The sequence below is a fragment of the Oryctolagus cuniculus genome, chromosome 1, assembly GCF_051225735.1.
Source record: "Oryctolagus cuniculus isolate XC-2025 breed Fujian yellow rabbit chromosome 1, ASM5122573v1, whole genome shotgun sequence".
Taxonomy (NCBI): domain Eukaryota; kingdom Metazoa; phylum Chordata; class Mammalia; order Lagomorpha; family Leporidae; genus Oryctolagus; species Oryctolagus cuniculus.
In genome coordinates, this window is record NC_142867.1 from 225379203 (window position 1) to 225399230 (window position 20028).

At 41.1% G+C, this 20028-nt stretch overlaps 1 protein-coding gene across 14 annotated transcripts in view; it reads left to right on the plus strand.

The window, feature by feature from the left end:
• The window catches only part of CNTRL (centriolin), a 108570-nt gene that overhangs the window by 47345 nt on the left and 41197 nt on the right, over window positions 1-20028 (plus strand). For all 14 annotated transcript variants that reach the window (XM_051842356.3, XM_051842466.3, XM_051842453.3 and 11 more), the window contains 10 exons: window positions 4425-4601; window positions 8364-8498; window positions 10720-10865; window positions 11382-11589; window positions 11975-12154; window positions 14857-15036; window positions 15783-15899; window positions 16184-16325; window positions 17081-17226; window positions 19784-19973. In XM_051842356.3, coding sequence (XP_051698316.2) covers window positions 4425-4601; window positions 8364-8498; window positions 10720-10865; window positions 11382-11589; window positions 11975-12154; window positions 14857-15036; window positions 15783-15899; window positions 16184-16325; window positions 17081-17226; window positions 19784-19973 — 1621 coding nt within the window. The remainder of the gene's footprint in view (window positions 1-4424; window positions 4602-8363; window positions 8499-10719; window positions 10866-11381; window positions 11590-11974; window positions 12155-14856; window positions 15037-15782; window positions 15900-16183; window positions 16326-17080; window positions 17227-19783; window positions 19974-20028) is intronic.

Below are 20028 nucleotides of genomic sequence, written 5' to 3' on the forward strand. Positions count from 1 at the left end.
TAAATAACTAAAGAGTATCAAATTTTAACCATTACAAATGCTGTATTAAATGTTAATATTAATTGTTTGGCAAAATTAAGCACAGTACATTCTTATTCCTGTTATTGCTTGATAATTTTGACATTATTTTACAGCTAACAAGACAGTGTTGTAAATTATGCCTTTCTGTGCCTAATTTGTTTGGAGATTTCACTTGCTCTGTTTTAGTTTGGCAAACTTTATCATGCATGAGAAACATAGGTTCCAAAATTTCATATTAAGGAGGGCTGACTCCAGAAATTAAATTAATATATTTTAATATTATAAAATTTCTCATGCATATAAAAAGTATCAAAATTATATTTGAGGGATATGGTTAGGATGGTTCTTGGGACACCTGCATCCCATAACAGAGTGCCTAGGTTTGAGTCCCAGCTCCATTTCCAATTCCAGCTTCCTGCTGGTGCACACCCTGGGAGGCAACAATGGCTCAAATACTTGGGTCCCTGCAGTCTACAAGGGAGACCCAAATTGAATTTCGGGTTCCTGGCTTCAGCCTGGCCCAGCCCTGGCTGTTGTGGCATTTAGGGAGTGAATCAGTGGATGAAAGATAAAATTTCTCCCCTTATTAAATAGTAAATATTTAAGAAAATATACATTTGACATCATGTACTCACAACTCAGCTTAAGAAATGAAACACTGAGGGGCCGGTGCTGTGGTGTAGCAGGTAAGGCTGCTGCCTGTAGTGCTAGCATTCCATTTGGGCACCGGTTCAAGTCCCGGCTGCTCTACTTGTGATCCGGCTCTCTGCTATGGGAAAGCAGTGGAAGATGGCCCAGGTGCTGCATAGGAGACCTGAAAGAAGCTCCTGGCTCCTGGCTTCGGATCGGTGTGGCTACAGCTGTTGTGGCCAACTGGGGAGTGAAACAGCAGATGGAAGACCTCTCTCTCTCTTTCTCTCTGTGTAATTGACTTTCAAATTAATAAATAAATCTTAAAAAAAAAAAAAGAAATAAAACACTGCTGATGTATTTGAAAACCTCTGTGTGTCTCCTTCCAGAGGTAACAGAATCCTAACTGTGGTTTTCATTTCCCTGCGTGTCTATTCTTTTATTATTTGTGTAAACATCTATAATTAATATGTAGTATCATCTTCCATGATTTTAAGACTTATTTAAGATATCATAGTATATATATTCTTTGGTCACTTCCTTTCTTCCTTTATTCTCCCATTTTTTGTGTAGCTTTACTTAATTTTATTGATGTATGGAGCATCCCATTGTATGTATATGACATACATTTGTCATTTATTCAGTCTCCTTTTAGGCATTTAGGTGGTACCCAGTCTTTGCTAGCAAGAGCAGTGCTGGGCCTAACGTTCTCATACATTCCTTGAGCATGAGGACTTAGGATCACAGTTAAAGAGTAAGTCAGAGAGGATGTGCACCCTAATTAACATCACTATATGTTGTCAAATTACTGATGCTAGGATCCTAGCAATCTATATTCCCCCCAGATATGTGAGGAGCACTACCATTCTACAATAGCCTGGCCAACACCTTTGTGTTGTCCAACTTTTTAGGTTTTTACTTTTATTTATTTTTAAAGATTTATTTATTTATTTGAAAGAGTTACACAGAGAAGGAGAGGCAGAGAGAGAGGTCTTCTATCAGCTGGTTTACTCCAATTGGCTATAATGGCTGGAGATGCACTGATCCAAAGCCAGGAGCCAGGAGCTTCTTCTAGGTCTCCCATGTGGGTGCAGGGACCCAAGGACTTGAGCCATATTCTGCTTTCCTGGGCCATAGCAGAGAGCTGGATTGAAAGTGGAGCAGCCAGGACTCGAGCCAGCACCCATATTGCATGCCAACACTGCAGGCTGCAGCTTTACCCGCTACGCCACAGCACTGACCCCCCCCCTAAGTTTTTGTTTTTAAATAATTTCAAATTTAACAGGAGAGTTGCAAGAATACTACAAATAACTCATTATTGGAACCACCAGTTAATATTCTGCCACATTTAATTTACCTCCCTCTTGTAGCATAATTTTTACATGGTTTTACATACATTTTAGTGGTTTTTTTTTTTTTCCTATTTGAGAATCTGTTGTAGACATCATACTCCTTTGCCCTCAATTATTTCAGGATGCGTTGCCTAAGAACAAGAACACTGGGCCCAGCACTGTAGTGTAGCAGGTAAAGCCGTGCCTGCGACGCTAACATCCCATATGGGCGCTGGTTCAAGTCCAGGCAGGCTGTTCCACTTTTGGTCCAGCTCCCTGATAATGCACCTGGAAAAGCAGTGGAAGATGGGCCAAGTGTTTGGGCCCCTGCACCCAAGTGGGAGACTGAGAAGAAACTCCTAACTCCTGGCTTTAGATTGGCTCAGCTCTGGCTGTTACAGCCATTTGGAAAGTGAACCAATGAATGGAAGATCTCTCTCTGTGTAAATCTGCCTTTCAAATGAATAGATCTTTCTTTAAAAAAAAAAAAAAAAGGCAAGAACATTTTCTAACATAAACAGTAATTTTCAAATTCAGGAAATAAATATTTCATCAGACTTCATGTTTGCCAAGCTGAGTTTTAAGTGGTATCTTTTCTGTCACCTAATATGAATAAGAAAGTTGAAAGAATAGCTAATTAAATATCTGTGAGCGCTTACATTTAATAAAAGCTTTTGATGTATTTTCTCTCACTTCAGACACATACCTTTTTTTGCACTGCACATTAGAAAGTTAGACATAATATCATCCCTTCAACAAACATCTTTTTAAAATACTGATGTTTTCTTTTTATTTATTATTTTTTTATTTTTATTTTTTTATTTTTGACAGGCAGAGTGGACAGTGAGAGAGAGAGACAGAGAGAAAGGTCTTCCTTTTGCCGTTGGTTCACCTTCCAATGGTCGCCGCGGCCGGCGCGCTACAGCCGGCACACCACGCTGATCCGATGGCAGGAGCCAGGTGCTTCTCCTGGTCTCCCATGGGGTGCAGGGCCCAAGCACTTGGGCCATCCTCCACTGCACTCCCGGGCCACAGCAGAGAGCTGGCCTGGAAGAGGGGCAACTGGAACAGAATCCGGCGCCCCGACTGGGACTAGAACCCAGTGTGCCGGCGCTGCAAGGTGGAGGATTAGCTAGTGAGCTGCAGCGCTGGCCAAAATACTGATGTTTTCCTACATCGCTACAAGAGTTTATTATATCTAGGAACATTAGCTGTAGTTCCCTCGTGTCACTGACTAGCTGAACCATATTTAAAGTTTCCCAGTTGTCCCAAGAATGTCTTATAGTTTGTGTGTGTACAGAATCATCTGCTAATTCTGTATATTTTCTCACATTATGGATTTGCCTGATTGTTTCTTCATGGTTTGTTTAATTTGTTCCTCTGTATTCTCTATAAAAGAATATCTTGTTTTTACCTGAATTTTTCCCTATTTACTGGAGCGAGGTTGAGCAGCTTTCATTTGTTTATTTGTTATTCTGGTTTTCTCATCAGTGAATTCCTTATTCATATATTTCTCCCATTTTTCCATTGGATCCTCTGTCCTAATGATTTATAGGAATTATTTCTATATTCTGGATATTAATCCTTTTATATGTGATATCTGCTTTTCAAGCAAGCAGCCCAACTGATTCATATGAGTGTTATTTGGACTATACATTGGGAAATTCTTTTATAGAAGTTCTTATTGGAGAAACCTCCTCTTTAATCCAGAAGAGTTTGATTTACTTCTTTTAAGATCCCAGATAAATGGATGAGAGCTATAATGTTTAGTCACAAAAAGCAGATGGACTAAAATGAATCAGAACTGTGGTATGCTAATCACAATCTACTTATAATCTTGTTAACTAATTTAAGTTACTCTATCATCCTTAATATTAGTGCCAGTCCCATGTTCTTTGAATAAGTGAACATATTGTATGTGGCTTTAATAGAAACAGTGGGCTTTGGAGTCAGAGATCTGGATTCATGGCCTCTTTTCTTAGCTGCTCAGGCCTGTGCATTTACTTAAATGTTCATTCTCCAGTTCCTCCTTTGTAAAACTCTGCGAGTCACACAGTTATCATAAAGACACAATGACATAATGAATGTGAAACCATTTGGTCCAATGTCTGATGAAAAAATAGGCCTGAAATTTTGTCTCTTTTTTTCCTTCCTGTCTTGCTTCTTAGATTTTCAGACTCATTTAAAGTATCACACAAGTGGTGGTTTTTGAAAGCAACATGTTGGTGCCTTACTGACTTTGATTACATTTAGTCAAGATTCTGTTTGCCAGCTAGAATATGCACAGCCTGAGGTGTCAGCGTATTGTGTTTGAAAACATTCTGCAGCGGTCAGAGTTGGCTGACCAGCATTTGGTTTACAGGCCCAAGTTGCTTAGAACGACTTGCAGATGCTTAAGCAGCACAGTGAGGGTTCCGTGGGTGAACACACTGAATCTTTCAGGAGCTCGCAGAGCTGGAAACTGCCCTCCAGGAGCAGCATGAGGTGAATGCGTCCTTGCAGCAGGCTCAAGGAGATCTCAGTGCCTATGAAGCTGAACTAGAGGCTCAGCTGAAAATACGGGATGCTGAAGCCAGCCGGCTCAAGGAAGAGCTGGAAAAGCTCACAAGGTTTACCCAGGTAAGTAGGAGCAGGCAGGCCACTAGAAACTTAGTAGCCTGTCCTTCGGAGATCATCCTTCCTTTACGGATATCTTAAGACTAAACACTTTTTAATATAGTGTACATGGAGCAAATGGACACATTTTTGGAGTTAAGGCATTCTGAGTTCAAATACCAGCTCTGTGTGAATGTGGGCAACTTAATTTGTGGCTGTGAGCCTCCCAGCCTTTTCCTACAGTGTAGAATGGTTCAAGGTGAAATGAGATGATGGCCTTGAAAGCATCTAGTAACTGATATTCAATAAATTCTAATTTTTCTTTCTCAAAAGAGCTTTAAGAGACTTCTAAGTGGATATTAAATTTTAGTTTGCTGGGCCTGTTGTGGTGGGACAGCAGGTTAAGCTGCCACTTGCAGCACTGGAATCCCATATCTTGAGTACTGGTTCGAGTCCCAACTGCTATACTTCGAATCTGACTCTCTGCTAATGTACCTTGGAAGGCACAGTGGCTGGCCCAAGTACTTGGGTCCCTAGTACCCATATGGGAGACCCAGATGCAGTTCTGGGCTCCTGGCTTCAGCCTGGACCAGCCCCAGCTGTTGTGGCCATTTGAAGAGTAAAGCAGTGAATGGAAGATATATATTCTCGCCCTCGCTCTCCCTCTGTGTGTGTGTGTGTGTGTGTGTGTGTGTGTGTGTCTCCCTGTATCTATCCTTCTCTGTCACTCTACCTTTCAAATAAGTCTGAAAAAAAAAAAAAGTTTTTTAAATTTCAGTTTATGTTTCCTATTACGATTGGCTGAAAGATCTAGTAGTTTATACCTGCAAATTAGAAGAAATACTGTTCATCTAATAAATACCTACTGGTTGACCATTGAAACCCAGAGGCTATGGATGCTCAAGGAATAGTACTGATGTGGTCATTGACACTGTGTAGAGTCATGGCAACAGTCAAGTATGTGAAAGGGATGTGAGTGAAAGAAAAAGACATCGTTCTATGGCAGAGAATTAGGTGGTCAGGGAAGCCCACCCTACAGAAATGATGATTCTGCTGAAGCTTGAGGCATGAGTAGGATTTGCCCATGCAGATGGGGCAGGAGTAAAGAGGGTAGAGCAAGGGGTGAGTGTTCTAGGCGGAGAAGCAAAGAGAGAGAAGAGGGCATTTTCAGTGCTGAAAGCTTACCTATGGGATGCCAGGAGCAAGAAGAGATGGAGAAGCAGGTGAGAGAGAAAAGGTGGAAATGCAGGCAGAGGCCAGTTGTAATATATTCATTATCATTCATTATCAGATTAGGATGGGCTGCATCTTCCTCCAGGAAGTCCACTCTACCTTTTGCCTTCTGCCTGCTGGAAATCTGCATTTAGGACTCTACTTTGGTTGCCCTATAATCTGTGCTCAGGGCATCATTTCATCTGTACAGTAATCCCTGTTTAGATTGTCCACACCCCTGCCAGAGACTCAGAGCTCAGTGAATGCCCATATTGTATCTGCTTGTTTCTGTTTTCTCAGTGCCTGGCATAGGAAAAGAGTGTGCATACTGGATGAAAATGAAGTAAAAATAACAGTTTTAATCATCTCGGGAGTGCATGTAATAATAGAATTTATATGATTTTAAAGAGAAAGTAAAAATAGGTCTGGTTTATTGTAGTAATTTTATTGTGTTCATTTGCTTATCAGATATCAATTACTTGCCAATTATCAGGACTATGTTTCTCAATAATTCCAAGTTTTACAAAATTATAGTTGACAAGATTGAGTCTCAAAAAACAGGACGTTTGGGGAGAACAATTATAATAATAATAAACATATACTTAAATAGTAGTAAGTAAGGCTGGCGCCGCGGTTCAAAAGGCTAATCCTCCACCTTGCGGCGCCGGCACACCAGGTTCTAGTCCTGGTCAGGGCGCCGGATTCTGTCCCGGTTGCCCCTCTTCCAGGCCAGCTCTCTGCTGTGGCCTGGGAGTGCAGTGGAGGATGGCCCAAGTGCTTGGGCCCTGCACCCCATGGAGACCAGGATAAGCACCTGGCTCCTGCCTTCGGATCAGCGCGGTGGCCAATGGAGGGTAAACCAATGGCAAAGGAAGACCTTTCTCTCTGTCTCTCTCTCTCTCACTGTCCATTCTGGCTGTCAAAAATAATAAAAATAAATAGTAGTAAGTAAATTTCTAGATGGCATCTCCTTTCAAGTAAATTCTCTTCCTTTCAAGCTAGTCCTTAATAGCTTGCAATAGATCATCCTTTGTATTTCTGTTGTCCTTCATATTCTCTCATAAGTTTTGACAAAAAAGTTATAAGAGCCTGGTCTTTTCACCAATTCAGTTGGTATTGAGAGAGCACTCCCCCCCTCCCCTGACAGGCTGCCAGGATTGGTTTTCAAACCCCAAATTGACATACCGAGTGTATCAGATCTTCTCCTTCTGATCTACAGATCTAAAGATTTCTGATGGGTAAACTTCAGTTACATGATATCGCTTGTGAAGCTTGCTAAATGCAAATTCCTGGGCCCAACCCTAGAGCTTCTGACCCATCTAGTCTGAAATGGATTCTAGGCATTTACATTTTTAACAGGCACACCAAATGACTTTGATGTAGGCATTTGAGGACCACAGTTTGAGAAATACTAGTCTAAGGGAAGGGAGATGATATTGTTTTAAAGGTAGGTGCTTGTGAGGTGGGCGTTGTGGCATCCCAGGTTCAGCTACCCCTTGAGATGTTGCGTATCCCATTTCAGAGTGCCTGTGATTGGATCCCACCTCAGCTTCTTACCAGCCTTCCTACTGATACACACGGGAAGCTGCAGTTGATAGCCCAAGTACTTGGGGCCCTACCACTCACATGGCATACCCAGATGGAGCTCCTGGTTCCCAGCCTTGGCCTGACCTGGTCTTGGCTATTGTTGGCATTTGGGGAGTGAATGAGTGGATGGAAGATATTGTCTCCCCGCCGCCTCTCCCCGCTCTCCCCCTTCCCTCCCCTTCTCTCGCTCTCCCTCTCTCTATATATCTTCCTCCCTCTCTGTTACTCTGCCTTTGAAATAAATAAAAATGAATAAACAGAAACATAAAGTGAAAAATAGATGATTTTTTTTAAATGATGATGAAATCAGATCAGACCTATTGTCATGTTTAATCCCAGTGAGAGTCAAGTTGGGAATTGAAAATTTCTTTCTTTTTTTTTTTTTTTTTTTTTTTTTTTTTTTTTTTTTTTTTACAGAAGATCAGTTTAGTGTACATTAAGTAAAGATTTCAGTCGTTTGCACCCCCATAGAAACACAAAGTGAAATATACTGTTTGAGTACTCGTTATAACTGTTGAAATACTTACTTAAGGTATACTAAGCTGATCTTCTGTATATTAAGATAATCGAAAATGAATCTTGATGTGAATGGAAGGGGAGAGGGAGTGGGAAAGGGGAGGGTTGTTGGTGGGAGGGACGGTATGGGAGGGGAAGCCATTGTAACCCATGAGTCGTACTTTGGAAATTTATATTCATTAAATAAAAGATAAAAAAAAATGAATAAACAAGCATTGTTTTAAAAAGAGATAGGTACTTGGGCTTACCCCCTAAAGATTCTGATATATCTTGGCCAAATTGAATCTAACGCTTACTGTTTGTTAAGGGTGATAGGCTTAAACAACATATGAAAAAGTTATCTTGGGTTTTTTAAATTTGGAAGCATAGATAAACTGATGGGCCTATGTGTGTTTGGATTAATTTGTACCTTTTTATGGATCACAAATTGTTGTATTTTATACTTCCTGTCATTGCTTCCTATGGCCATAGTTAGAACAGTCAGCCCTTCAAGCAGAACTTGAAAAGGAAAAGAAAGCCCTCAAGGATGCCCTCGGAAAAGTCCAGTTCTCAGAAGAAAAGGAACAAGAGAACAGTGAACTCCGCACAAAACTTAAACAACTGCAGGTAGTTTTATTTTTTAAGAACATATTCTTATATAGGACAACCAAAGATGATGTCTTTAGGCAGGTACTTAACCTACTCTAACACATAGGTAAGCAACTTGAATTATAAGAAAAACAAAGGGAATTCTGGATAGGGCAGTACCATGGCCTCTATTCCTTTGTGACTGTGGTTCTAAGATGGGTATCTGACCATTCTTTGAGTTGCAAAGGCGAAGGCAGTGTCAGTAATGAACAGTCTACTCTGTAAACTCTTCAGCAAAAGCAGTACCTTGCATTTTTCCTACAAGCAGATTTGTCACCAGACTAATCTAAAATCATCAGGTCAGTACATTGCTCTTGCACTGCAGTATCCTTATAGTTTTCCAGGAATTTAAATAGAGTGAATGGCAGTGGGATGTCTTACTTGCAAACAATTTTCACAGTCCCCTTCTCAGAAAGGGTGCTGTTAAAAATGCAGTTATTCTTACAGTTATGGGGAATGTATGACAGAATTTTTTAGCAACTATTCTCATAATAATCTGCCTAACAGATTGGGAGAAACAGGTAGACAGGATTTTCCAGATAATTAAACTTTTTCAAAGAAGACAGATGTCTGAACAAAAAGCACCTGAATCAACACTCAGCTCTGTCTCCCCAGTCGTAAGGGCAGGGCCCCTGGGCTGGCTGAGGTAGCAGCTGTCACCACCCGGAGGACAGCAGCAGAGTGTATGTGGTTGGGGAAGGCTTCCAAAAACCATACAAGGGGATTTGTGACAAATAACACCAAGTTCATTCCAATTTTCTGTTCTTCCAACAGCTAAAACGTTTTTTCTTGTTTAAGGAAGTCTAATAATGAAGAATTTGTTATTGCTGTTAGTTCAACTTCCAAAGCAGATAGTACTAAAAATGTGCATGTTTGCCATTCTTGTGTGAGTTGTATATATGTACTGGATCTTTACTGGACTAATTTTTCTTTTTCTAATGGAAATTTTCAAATGATCACAAAAGAAGACAATAGCCTTAGGACTCTTTACCCATCACCCAGTTTAAACAACTGGCAATATTTATTGTTTTATTTAAACCACCATTTTTTGCTGAAGTAAATTAAAGAAAATCTCAAACATTTTTATTCCATCTGTAAATACTTCAGTATACATCTCTTACAGAAAAGAACTAAAATTCTTCAGGGATTTTGTCCTCCAAGGCAGAAACTGAAGTCAGCTTCCCAGAATAGTTGTCCATGCTGTGGGACTACTTTAGTGAGAACTAGGTCCTATTGGTTAATGGCCTGCTAACTTCTTGATTAGTATAAATTAAACCTGTTCTATATTTGTTTTCTTAGAAATCATTTACTTTCCATGAACCCAAAGAAACTCACATTAGCCCAAGAAAGAAAACAGTTTCTAGGAACAAGACTGCTCTTTTTCTGGACATTATATTTGGCTCAGTGTGACCCAGCCCTGAACTGACATCTTTTCAAGTCATTTTTCAGGGATTTGCTGTACTGAAATCTTGGCTCAAACTATGGAGAGAATGACAACCCATTTTCTAGTTAGTGGATTGAATGGTCTTGGGTAGGACCACCTGTGGCAAGATTAGGTATTACGGTAAACTCCCTTATCCATAGGGATACATTCCAATTCTGTGGAAGCCTGAAACCACAAATAATACTTGAACCCCTTATAAACCATATTTTTTCTTGTATACACATAGCTATGATAAGATTTAATTTATAAATTAGGAACAGTAAGTGATTAACAACAACAAAAAATTATAATAAAAGTTATTTAAAACCTATGAATTTATTTCTGGAATTTTCCATTTAAGACTTTTGAACCATGATTGGCCATAGGTAACTAAAACCTTGGAACATGAAATCACAGATAAAGGGGGATCTAATGAGGTACAGAAGGGGCTGCTTTAGGGCAGTGAGCCAAGGACAGTTTATAGATAAGAGGACTCCAGATAGAACAGGCACAAAAACAAGTTAATTACAATTCTAAATTCTCCAATATAGGTAATATTGAGTTTGGCAGATTAATCACTCAGGTAGAATGTAGGTATGAAAGGGAATACAATCAACAGCTTAGGCTATAGAACCCTTTTTGTCTATAAATTGGGGAAATTGTTGCAGTTTCATTTTACTTGAAAGAGGCATTGTCTGAATTTAATTCTGTAGTTTGTTAGTAGTCGAAATACAATGGCATATAACAGACACTCCCCCATTTTATCTTCCTTCATAGGATGACAATGACTTATTAAAACAGCAACTTACAGATTTCCAGAATCATCTTAACTGTGTGGTTGATGGTTTGATTCGCCCAGAAGAAGTGGCAGCTCGTGTGGATGAGCTAAAGAGAAAACTGAAATTAGGAACTGGTAAAATGAGGTAAGGGTAAATTAAGACCTTCAAGTGTACAGCAGCCTCACAGCCTCAGAGCTGCATGTGTGAGATTCAATGATGAGCTCCCCTATCTAAGTTGTGTCAACAGCGGATTCCTTTTGTATACTTCTCTTTATGATGTTTCCATGCCTGAGACACAAGATTGTTTAATTGGCACTGATTTTTTTCTATTGCATTTTAGATATGCTTTTTGATATTATTAAAGAAATAAAGATTTTAAGAGTAACTATATTTTGAATGTTCATTACATAAGGTCAAGTAGAGCATGCTTATATGTTGCTAATAGAGAACAAATACCAAAGAAATCTGAGAATTATTTCAGTTATATGAAATGGACATTTATTCTCTGAGGGAACGTTGTTAGCCTGATGTGAGCCTGTGTTCTCAGAGTGGCAATAGTCATTTGATAAAATAGCAGTAACAAAATGTAAACATCATGTCTGCACCTAGGCTTAAAAATAAAATAATCACATTTATATTGTCTTTTTCTCTCCTTACCAGAATCCATAGTCCTTCAGATATCTTAGGGAAAAGTCTTGCTGATTTACAGAAACAGTTCAGTGAAATCCTTGCACGCTCCCAGTGGGAAAGAGAGGAAGCACAAGTTAGAGAGAGAAGACTCCAGGAAGAAATGGCTCTGCAGCAAGAGGAACTGGCACACGGACAAGAGGAGTTCAGGCGGGCCTGTGAGAGAGCCCTTGAAGCAAGGGTAAGAGAAGGACAAGAGGCAGGTAGATGGAAGTGTTTGGCAAATATTGTTTTTCAGCAGATTAGGATGTTACCTTTCTCATGTAAATGCAGTACCATTGTTATTTTTACTCAGAACAAGTTAAGCTGTGTCAAAGTCATGCTTTTCCTTGTTTTAGACGTGAATGAGAGGTGTTTTATAACAGGCAGGTACATATCACATTGCTAGAATGCGATTGTGGTGCCAGAGCATGGTGTTGATATGAGGCATATGTTCAGATACATACTATAGAGCATTCAAGAAATAAAATCACCAGTAACTCATCAGGACAAAATTTCATTATACTTTGTAGTGAAATGAAAGATAATTTTGCAGAAATCATCCTTGAATTTTGATTTCCTCACAGATTAATTTTGATAAGAGGCAACATGATGCAAGAATCCAGCAGTTGGAGAATGAAATCCACTATCTGCAAGAAAATCTAAAGAGCATGGAGGAAATTCAAGGCCTAACAGATCTCCAACTTCAAGAGGCTGATGATGAAAAGGAGAGAATTCTGGCTCAGCTTCAAGAGTTAGAGAAAAAGGTGGGCAAGGCGAGGACAGTGAGCCATGCAGCTACTGCTGGAGTCCTGCCCACTGGTGATCAGATCAGCTGAGGAGGCTATGATTCACAGTCACCTATGGCTACATTGCTGGCCCAGTGCTGAGCTGGGTGCATGTCACCAACTCAGAGACCTGAGACCAGGGTGTCAGGGTAGATAGAAACCAGGGAGTTAAGAATGTAAAGGGTGATTTTAGAGTCATATGATACATAAATGGTAATGAGTTTGCCTCCTTAGGAATGTCTTTCCTAATTCATGGGGAATTAGTTTTAAATTTGTCATCATCCTTTCTAGTACCATGGCCTCTTGATGGCCTTTCCCTGCCCAACTTTAGTCATCTACTTTGTGTTGTCCCATCCTGGATCTTGTCAAATTCACAAACTACCCACTAACTCAGAAATTAGGAACTGAACCTCCCACATGCTCGCAAGTTTTTCAACCTTACTGAGCTTCCAGTGCATTAGCCCCACCTTTTCTGTCTGTAAAGCTGTTGCATCCACTCATCAGCTAAAATAGAATGTTACAAAAACCAGTGATAGTCACACATGAATTTTGAATTGAAAATGAGAGGCAAATAAGAGACAAATAAGATACAAGGCAACTGATTGGCAGCCACCGGTCGGGACCGACACTCCTTACAGAATGCGGCCCCCAACAGCGAGTTACACAGCTTTTTATAGTTTTCTGTCCACTACGGCTCACAATTTCAAACTGAACCCCTGGTATGCAGTGAACAATAAAAAAGAAAACCAGAATATGGTTGTAAGATAACAGTTAACAAACCCAATAACAGATCTAAGTTTTGGTTTTAAGATAACAGTGAAGGATACATTTCGGTCAACCTAGTTCCTGGGAATTTGGGCCCACATGGGTTCACAAGATACACCCTTAGCCATTATCAAGCAAAGCTAATATGTACAGAAGCAAGAGATCTGCAATTAGCTTTTAGCCACACTCACTCCATTTTGATTCTGACTCTACAAAGCCCTCCTGTCTTTGCTTTCCTCCTTATCCAACTTAAGTTCTGTGGTCTACCATTATAATCACTTTTTGGAGATATCTTCAATTCCCTTACCCTTTTCTCTTGACCTACCTCTTTGACAAGATTGACGTTCCTGCCTTCCTTGGGCTTGTACCCAATGCTGGGTATTCCTAGAAGAAAAAAAGTCACCAATTCAGTTGATAGTGTATCATTTAAAGTTCATGGTCGACAACCTCAATTGGGGAACAGGACTCTCTTCTCTGCTACATTTGTTCTCCCATGCTTTCTGCCTCCTCACACCTCACATGTCATTTCTCATAACCTTGATGAATGGCTTTACTTCCTACTTTACTGAGAACCAATCAGTTCCCAAGTCCTGCTGAGTCTGCCTCTGAAATGTATGTATTTTCCCTCTCTGATTGCTCTACTGCTATGCAGCCATCCTCTCTTTTGAGCAGCTGCTATGGCCACCTGACAGATCTCTCAGTTCTACTCATGACCCTCTCCACAAAGCAGTCCACGTGCTTTTTTGAAAGTGAATTGGCTTGGTGCCAGCACCTGTGGAGCAGTAAGCTAAGCCTCTGCCTGTGGTGCTGGCATCCCATACGGGTACCGATTCTAGGTCCAGCTGCCCCTCTTTCAATCCAGCTCCCTGCTGATGGCCTGGGAAAGCAGTAGAAGATGGCCCAAGTCTTTGGGAGACCCAGAAGAAGCTCCTGGCTCCAGGCTTCCAATTGGCCTAGCTCTGGCTGTCGTGGACATTTAGGGAGCAAACCAGTGGATGGAAGACTGTTTCTCTCTCTTTCTCTAACTCTAACTCTGCTTCTCAAATAAATAAATAAATCTTTTTTTTTTTTTTTTTTAAAGTGAATTGGCTTTAGTCACCCTCCTTCTCCCCAGAGATTCCATGGTTCTTAGAATAAGGACCCAGATCCATAAAGCCTGTAGACCCTGCATGGTTTGCCTCTATTTTGGTCAGTACTTTTTTTTTAAGATTTATTAATTTACTTGAAAGAGTTACAGAGAGAGGAAGAGACAGGTTTTCCATCCACTGGTTCACTCCCCAAATAGTTGCAATGGCTGGGGCTGGGCCAGGCCAAAGCCAGGATCCAGGAACATGTTCTAGGTCTCCTTCATAGGTACAAGAGCCCAAGCATTTGGGCCATCTTTGCTGCTTTCCCAGGTGTGTTAGCAGGAAGCTGGATCAGAAGTGAAGCATCTAGGACTTGAATTGGCACCCATATGGTATGCTGGCATCGCAGGTATTGGCTTAATGTTCTACGCCCTGACACTGGTCCTAGTTTATCCTTTTCTACTGTGCTTCTTTTAGTTCCTCAAAAAATGCCAAGTTCTTTTCTTCACCATTATATGCTCAGGGTCTGATTCAGCAATTTCAAAGGTTCATCCATCCATTTCCTAGTTATGGTGCCAAGAAATGCTTTTCCAAGGAATGAATGAATGAATGAATGAAGGGCTGTATGATCCCTTGGACTCTTGACTTGGAAGACTGATTCTAAGTTTATCTCAGTTTTGAGATTTTTTATTTATTGGTTCAGTGGATATTTGTGCTGTACCTGTTATTTACCAGGTAAAGTTCTAGACATGGAGCACAAGCAGTAAACAGAGTCCCTGCTCTCCTGGAGCTTATATCTCAACTAGTTGCTATTAAGTGTTCCATCTGTTTAATTAATGTTTATTTTAGAAGAAACTTGAAGATGCCAAATCTCAGGAGCAGTTTCTTGGTTTAAATAAAGAACTGAAGAAACTAAAGAAAGCTGTTGCTGCCTCTGATAAGCTCGCCGCAGCTGAGCTCACCGTTGCCAAAGACCAGCTGAAGTCTTTGCATGGAACAGTTATGAAAATTAACCAGGAACGAGCAGAGGTAAGTCCGCACGTACAGAAAAAGTCTCCGTCAGTGTCACCGATGTCAAAAAACATGGCAACTTGTGTTATGATTTCTTGTTATAGACTTCAGTTATTTTACAATCCACTAAAGTTGTCAGTTTAAGACCTGAGGATTGTATTCCTCCCATCACAGCCCTCAAAAATTCATTTTGTGCTGCCATGGATTGCATTCTGTTGAGTCCTGGAAGGAACCATCAAATGTAATACACTGTCCCTGCCTGTGAAAGTGTAGGGACCTGCTTCAGGAGGTAGCTGTCAGTATGTTCCTGGACTAGGATTTCGATATAACCCTTCAATGGAACCTCACCATTTTCATCTTAAATGGTCATATGAAAATATGTTACCTTAGAGTGCTGTTATGACTCCTGACTGAGAGAGTTTCTATCTGGTGCTTATAGGATGCAAATACTAATAAGATTAAGAGAGTAGATCATAGGAGAGAAAAAACTTAATGAGAGCCTAGACAATCATTGAAGACTATAAAAGAGCAAAGAAAAGCTTTGCCCGTGTTCTTTCTGATGCAGCACTCTGCCCAGTTAGCCCCCTGGAGGGATGGCAGGCTATGATGGGAACACCACAAGAGAAGGTGGGGCTTGGCACCACAAGTGCCTGGGACAACTAGACAGGCGGTGTGCTGAAAGCAGAGGCATCAATTTGAGAGGAAAAAGGAAGAAGACAACTTGTGTCAGCAGTGGTGCTTTTCTCATACCTCTGCCCCAGTAGGAGCTGCAGGAGGCGGAGAGGTTCAGCAGAAAGGCAGAGCGTGCGGCCAGGGATCTGACCCGAGCAGAAGCGGAGATCGAACTCCTACAGAATCTTCTCAGGGAGAAAGAGGAGCAGGTCAGTGTTGGACCCCGAGGCCTCCTCAGTGCGCTGCTGTCAGTTCCTAAAAGACTAAGTTACCGCATTCCTTGTTACTTCAGAGAGTCCTGCAGTGCAACCAATAGTCCAGCAGTGCTGTCCACTGTGTCCCAGGTGTAGTGCAGTTTAAATATCAAGACTAAAGCAATGTTCTTGCTGGTAAAATATAAATAAAAATGATAGAATTGTAATCAAAGTTGCAAAGATAAATGCATTGGACTAAATTATTTTATTGGAAACTTTTGTATTTGATTTTTCAATAGTTTCGAATTGAAGAAAAAGCAAATGTAGGTACTGGAGCAGCGAATGCACAGGTGCTAGAGATTGAGAAACTGAATGAGACAATGGAGAGACAAAGGACAGAGATTGCAAGGCTGCGGAATTTACTAAACCTCACTGGGGCTGGTAACGTATTTACTTGGATTTTCACTGTCATTTTGTAGTTCTAAAATTACCTCATTTGTCTTTTACTCTTAGAAAATATATTTAACTGTTGCTTATCAATTCCATCATTCACTAATTAGCTGCTTAAGTAAAATCAAATAATTTAAAAAATGTCTTATGTGTGATATGGAGGGACTTGATTACAGAGACAAGAGACTTGCACTAGTTATTTCAAAATAATGGAAATAATGTTTACAAATCTGTTTATTTACTTTTTCTTTTTTTTTTTAAAGTTTATTTATTTTTAAAGACAAAGTTACATAGAGGCAGAGGCAGAAAGAGAGAGACAGAGAAAAGAAAGAAATCTTCCATCCATCTTACATCTTTGCTTCCTAGATGGCTGCAGCAACTGGAGCTGGGCAGATCTGAAGGCAGGAGCCAGGAGCTTCCTCCAGGTCTCCCATGCGGGTGCAGGGGCCCAAGTACTGGGCCATTTTCCACTGCTTTCCCAGGCCATAGCAGAGAGCTGGATTGGAAGTGGAGCAGCTAGATCTTGAACCGGTACCCATATGGGATGCTGGCACCACAGATGGCAGCCTTACCTGCTATGTCACAGCTCCAGCCCCTTATTTGTTTTTTTATGACTTTGTAATTGGAGGACAGAGGATGTGCCTGTCCTCTTAATGTTAGCAAAAACTAACTACCAGAGGGCAGGCTGAAAGTCACCTTTGAGGAACTGATAAATTGATGATTTTCATACTAATTTCCCTTTACAGACAACAAAGGAAGCATTGAAAATGTTTTAGAAGAAATTGCTGAACTCCGCCGTGAAGTTTCTTGTCAGAATGATTACATCAGCAGCATGGTAGATCCTTTCAAAAGACGAGGCTATTGGTATTTTATGCCACCACCATCATCAAAGGTAGGAATTCTATGGTACTGAAAGTATATATTGAATTTACTTGAAGAAAGTGTGTGACATTGTCCCCTTCTCCAAATTTGTGAGCAGATGTCAATAACAGCATTTTTATGCCAAGTCATGCATTAAGGTTCTTCAGTGTTTTTAATATCTGAAGTATATAGGGCTTTCCAAGGGAAGATGGCAGTTGTCTATTCATATGTAGGTGGTCTGTTGTGATAGGACTATTTAAAGGCTCAGAAGAATAGGCACCTGGATTACTGTTCCTTTTTTATTATTATTTTTTATTTGAGAGTCAGAGAGAGAGAGAGAGAGCTTCTATCTGGATCACTTCTCAGATGTCCAAAGAAGGGGAGAGAGAAGTCCAAACAAGGTACAGAGTGAGTGAGTGAGTAAGTGAGCACTCCTACCTACTGGTTTCACTCCCCAAATGCCCACAATAGCTGGGGCTGGGCCAAGGCTCAAGCTTGGAGCCAGAAACTCAATTCCAGTCTCCTACTTGGGTGGCAGAAACCTGATTACTTGAGCCATCACTGCTCCCTCCTGGGTTTGCATTGGCAGGAAGCTGGAGTCAGGAACTGGAGCTGGGGATTACTCCATTGTGGGAAATAAGCATCTTAACCACCAGGCTAAAGGCCCAGCCCTTCATTTCTTTTTCTTTTTTTCTTCCTTTCTCTCCTTTCTTTCTTTTTTTCTTTCTTTCTCTCTCTTTTTTTCTCTTTCTTTCTCTCTCTCTCTTTTTCTTCTTTCTCTCTCTTTCCCTCCCTCCCTCCCTCCCTTCCTCCCAGTTTTATTTATTTATTTGAAAGGCAGAGTTACAAAGAGATAGAAGCAGAGAGAGAGAGAGAATGTCTTCCATCTGCTGTTTCACTCCCCAAATAGCTGCTATGGCCAGAGCTGGGCAGATCCAAAGCCAAGAGCCAGGAGCTTCCTCTGGATCTCCCACGTTGATTCAGGAGCCCAAGGACCTGGCCATCTTCCACCTCTTTCCCAGGCCATCGCAGATAACTGGATCGGAAGTAGAACAAGCCAGGACTTGAACCGGTGCCCATATTGGATGCTGGCACTGCAGGCGTTGGCTTTACCTGCCACGCCATAGCGCTGGCCCCCCTTCATTTCTTTTTGACATTCATTCAGTGCTTACTGAAGTCTAGATCAAGTGCTAGGCAGTGGTGGGATACCAGGGTAAATGATATAGTCCCTGCTCTCAATGAGCTCATGAACCATGCCAGTGTTATTACAGTGTTATTACAAAACAGTGACATACATGTTACAATGGACTTGACCAGAGAGGTATTGTGGCTTCATCTCATGGAAGTTAAGGAAGGCTGGCTTCACAAGGAGGATTGTGAAGTCAGCATTTAGCAAGCAGTGAGGGTTGGACTTTCAGAAGGAGGAAACAGCTTATGTGGAAGAGGAGAGTTGGTTTTGCTATAGCATGTAGCTTTGTTGGGCTTCAGGATTTAATGGGTACAATGAAAGATGAAGTTGGAAAAGTATATTGAGCTCATGCTTTTTTTAAAGGGACCTTAAAATCCATTGCACTTAATTATGTAGGCTGTAGGAAAGTGAGGTTGTGTGTTAATATGATCCAGAACTCCAGAAAGACTATTCTGGCTAGCATAGAGGCTAGACTTATAACAGGGTGAGCTCTTCATGGGACTGTGTGAACTCATGCAAGTGAAGGATGAAAGAAGCCAGAGCTGGATCAGAGGAGCAGAAAAGAAGAGATGGGACTTGGGGATGTTAAAGAGACAGAGTGGTCAGGGCATGGTGCTTCAGTGTGGGAAGTGAAGAAGTGAGTGTGGTGTACTCATCTGCAGCTTAGAGGCTGGGTGACATCCTGCCAGAATCCGCTGGTGAGCAGTAATTGGGGAGAAACAGCTGAGAGCACACTAGGATCCCAGGGCTGTGGAATTAACCAGAACCCTCAAGAGTAGAATCTGAGCTCCTCCTCCCAAAAACCTAAAGAAAGCCAATATGGTACAACTGGGCTGGAAGTGCTGGGCAGGGTAAGTTAAAGCAAAACATTGTTAGTGTGGACTAGGTGAAGGTCTGTAGGATAGATTACATCCTGGGAAAGAGAGGGAGGATAGAAGAGATGAGTTTGTAAACCAGGTCAAGCTGCCAGGACAGAAGACTAGCATCACCAGCTGCTCGTGGAAGTTCATGAGTTTTCTTTGCCTCAGTTGTCGAAGCATAAAGGACAAGGCGAAGGAAACGACGAGGGAGATGGTTGTTGTTAATTTTGAAGGGATAAATAGATGTTTCTTTCACCACACTTCTAGTCCTTCAGTTTCACAAACCAGTGAGACATGACCCCTTCTTTCTGCATGGCCTCCATGACACTGCCAGGCTGATCATGTCCAGAGGGCCATGGATAAACTGCACAGTGTATATGGAACTGTAGTTAGTGTGGCCATGTAATCACTTCTCACTTGCACCTGTGACAAATGAGAATTAGATAAAATGAAGGCACGTTCTTTCTAAACTTTGATTTTTCTCAAAATCAGCCTTTCTGTTTATAAAAGATAGTGTTCTATGCTGTCATTTATCTTAGGTGTCCAGCCATAGTTCCCAGGCCACCAAAGACTCTGGAGTTGGCCTGAAGTACACAGCCTCAACTCCTATTAGAAAACCACGTGCTGGACAGCAAGATGGGAAGGAAGGCAGTGGGCTTCCACCTGCCTCAGGATACTGGGTCTATTCTCCCATCAGGAGTGGGTTATATAAGTCATTTTCAAATAGAGGTAAGTCGGATCACATGAAGGAAGTTTCATTTCTCTTGCCTGTTTAATAATACTT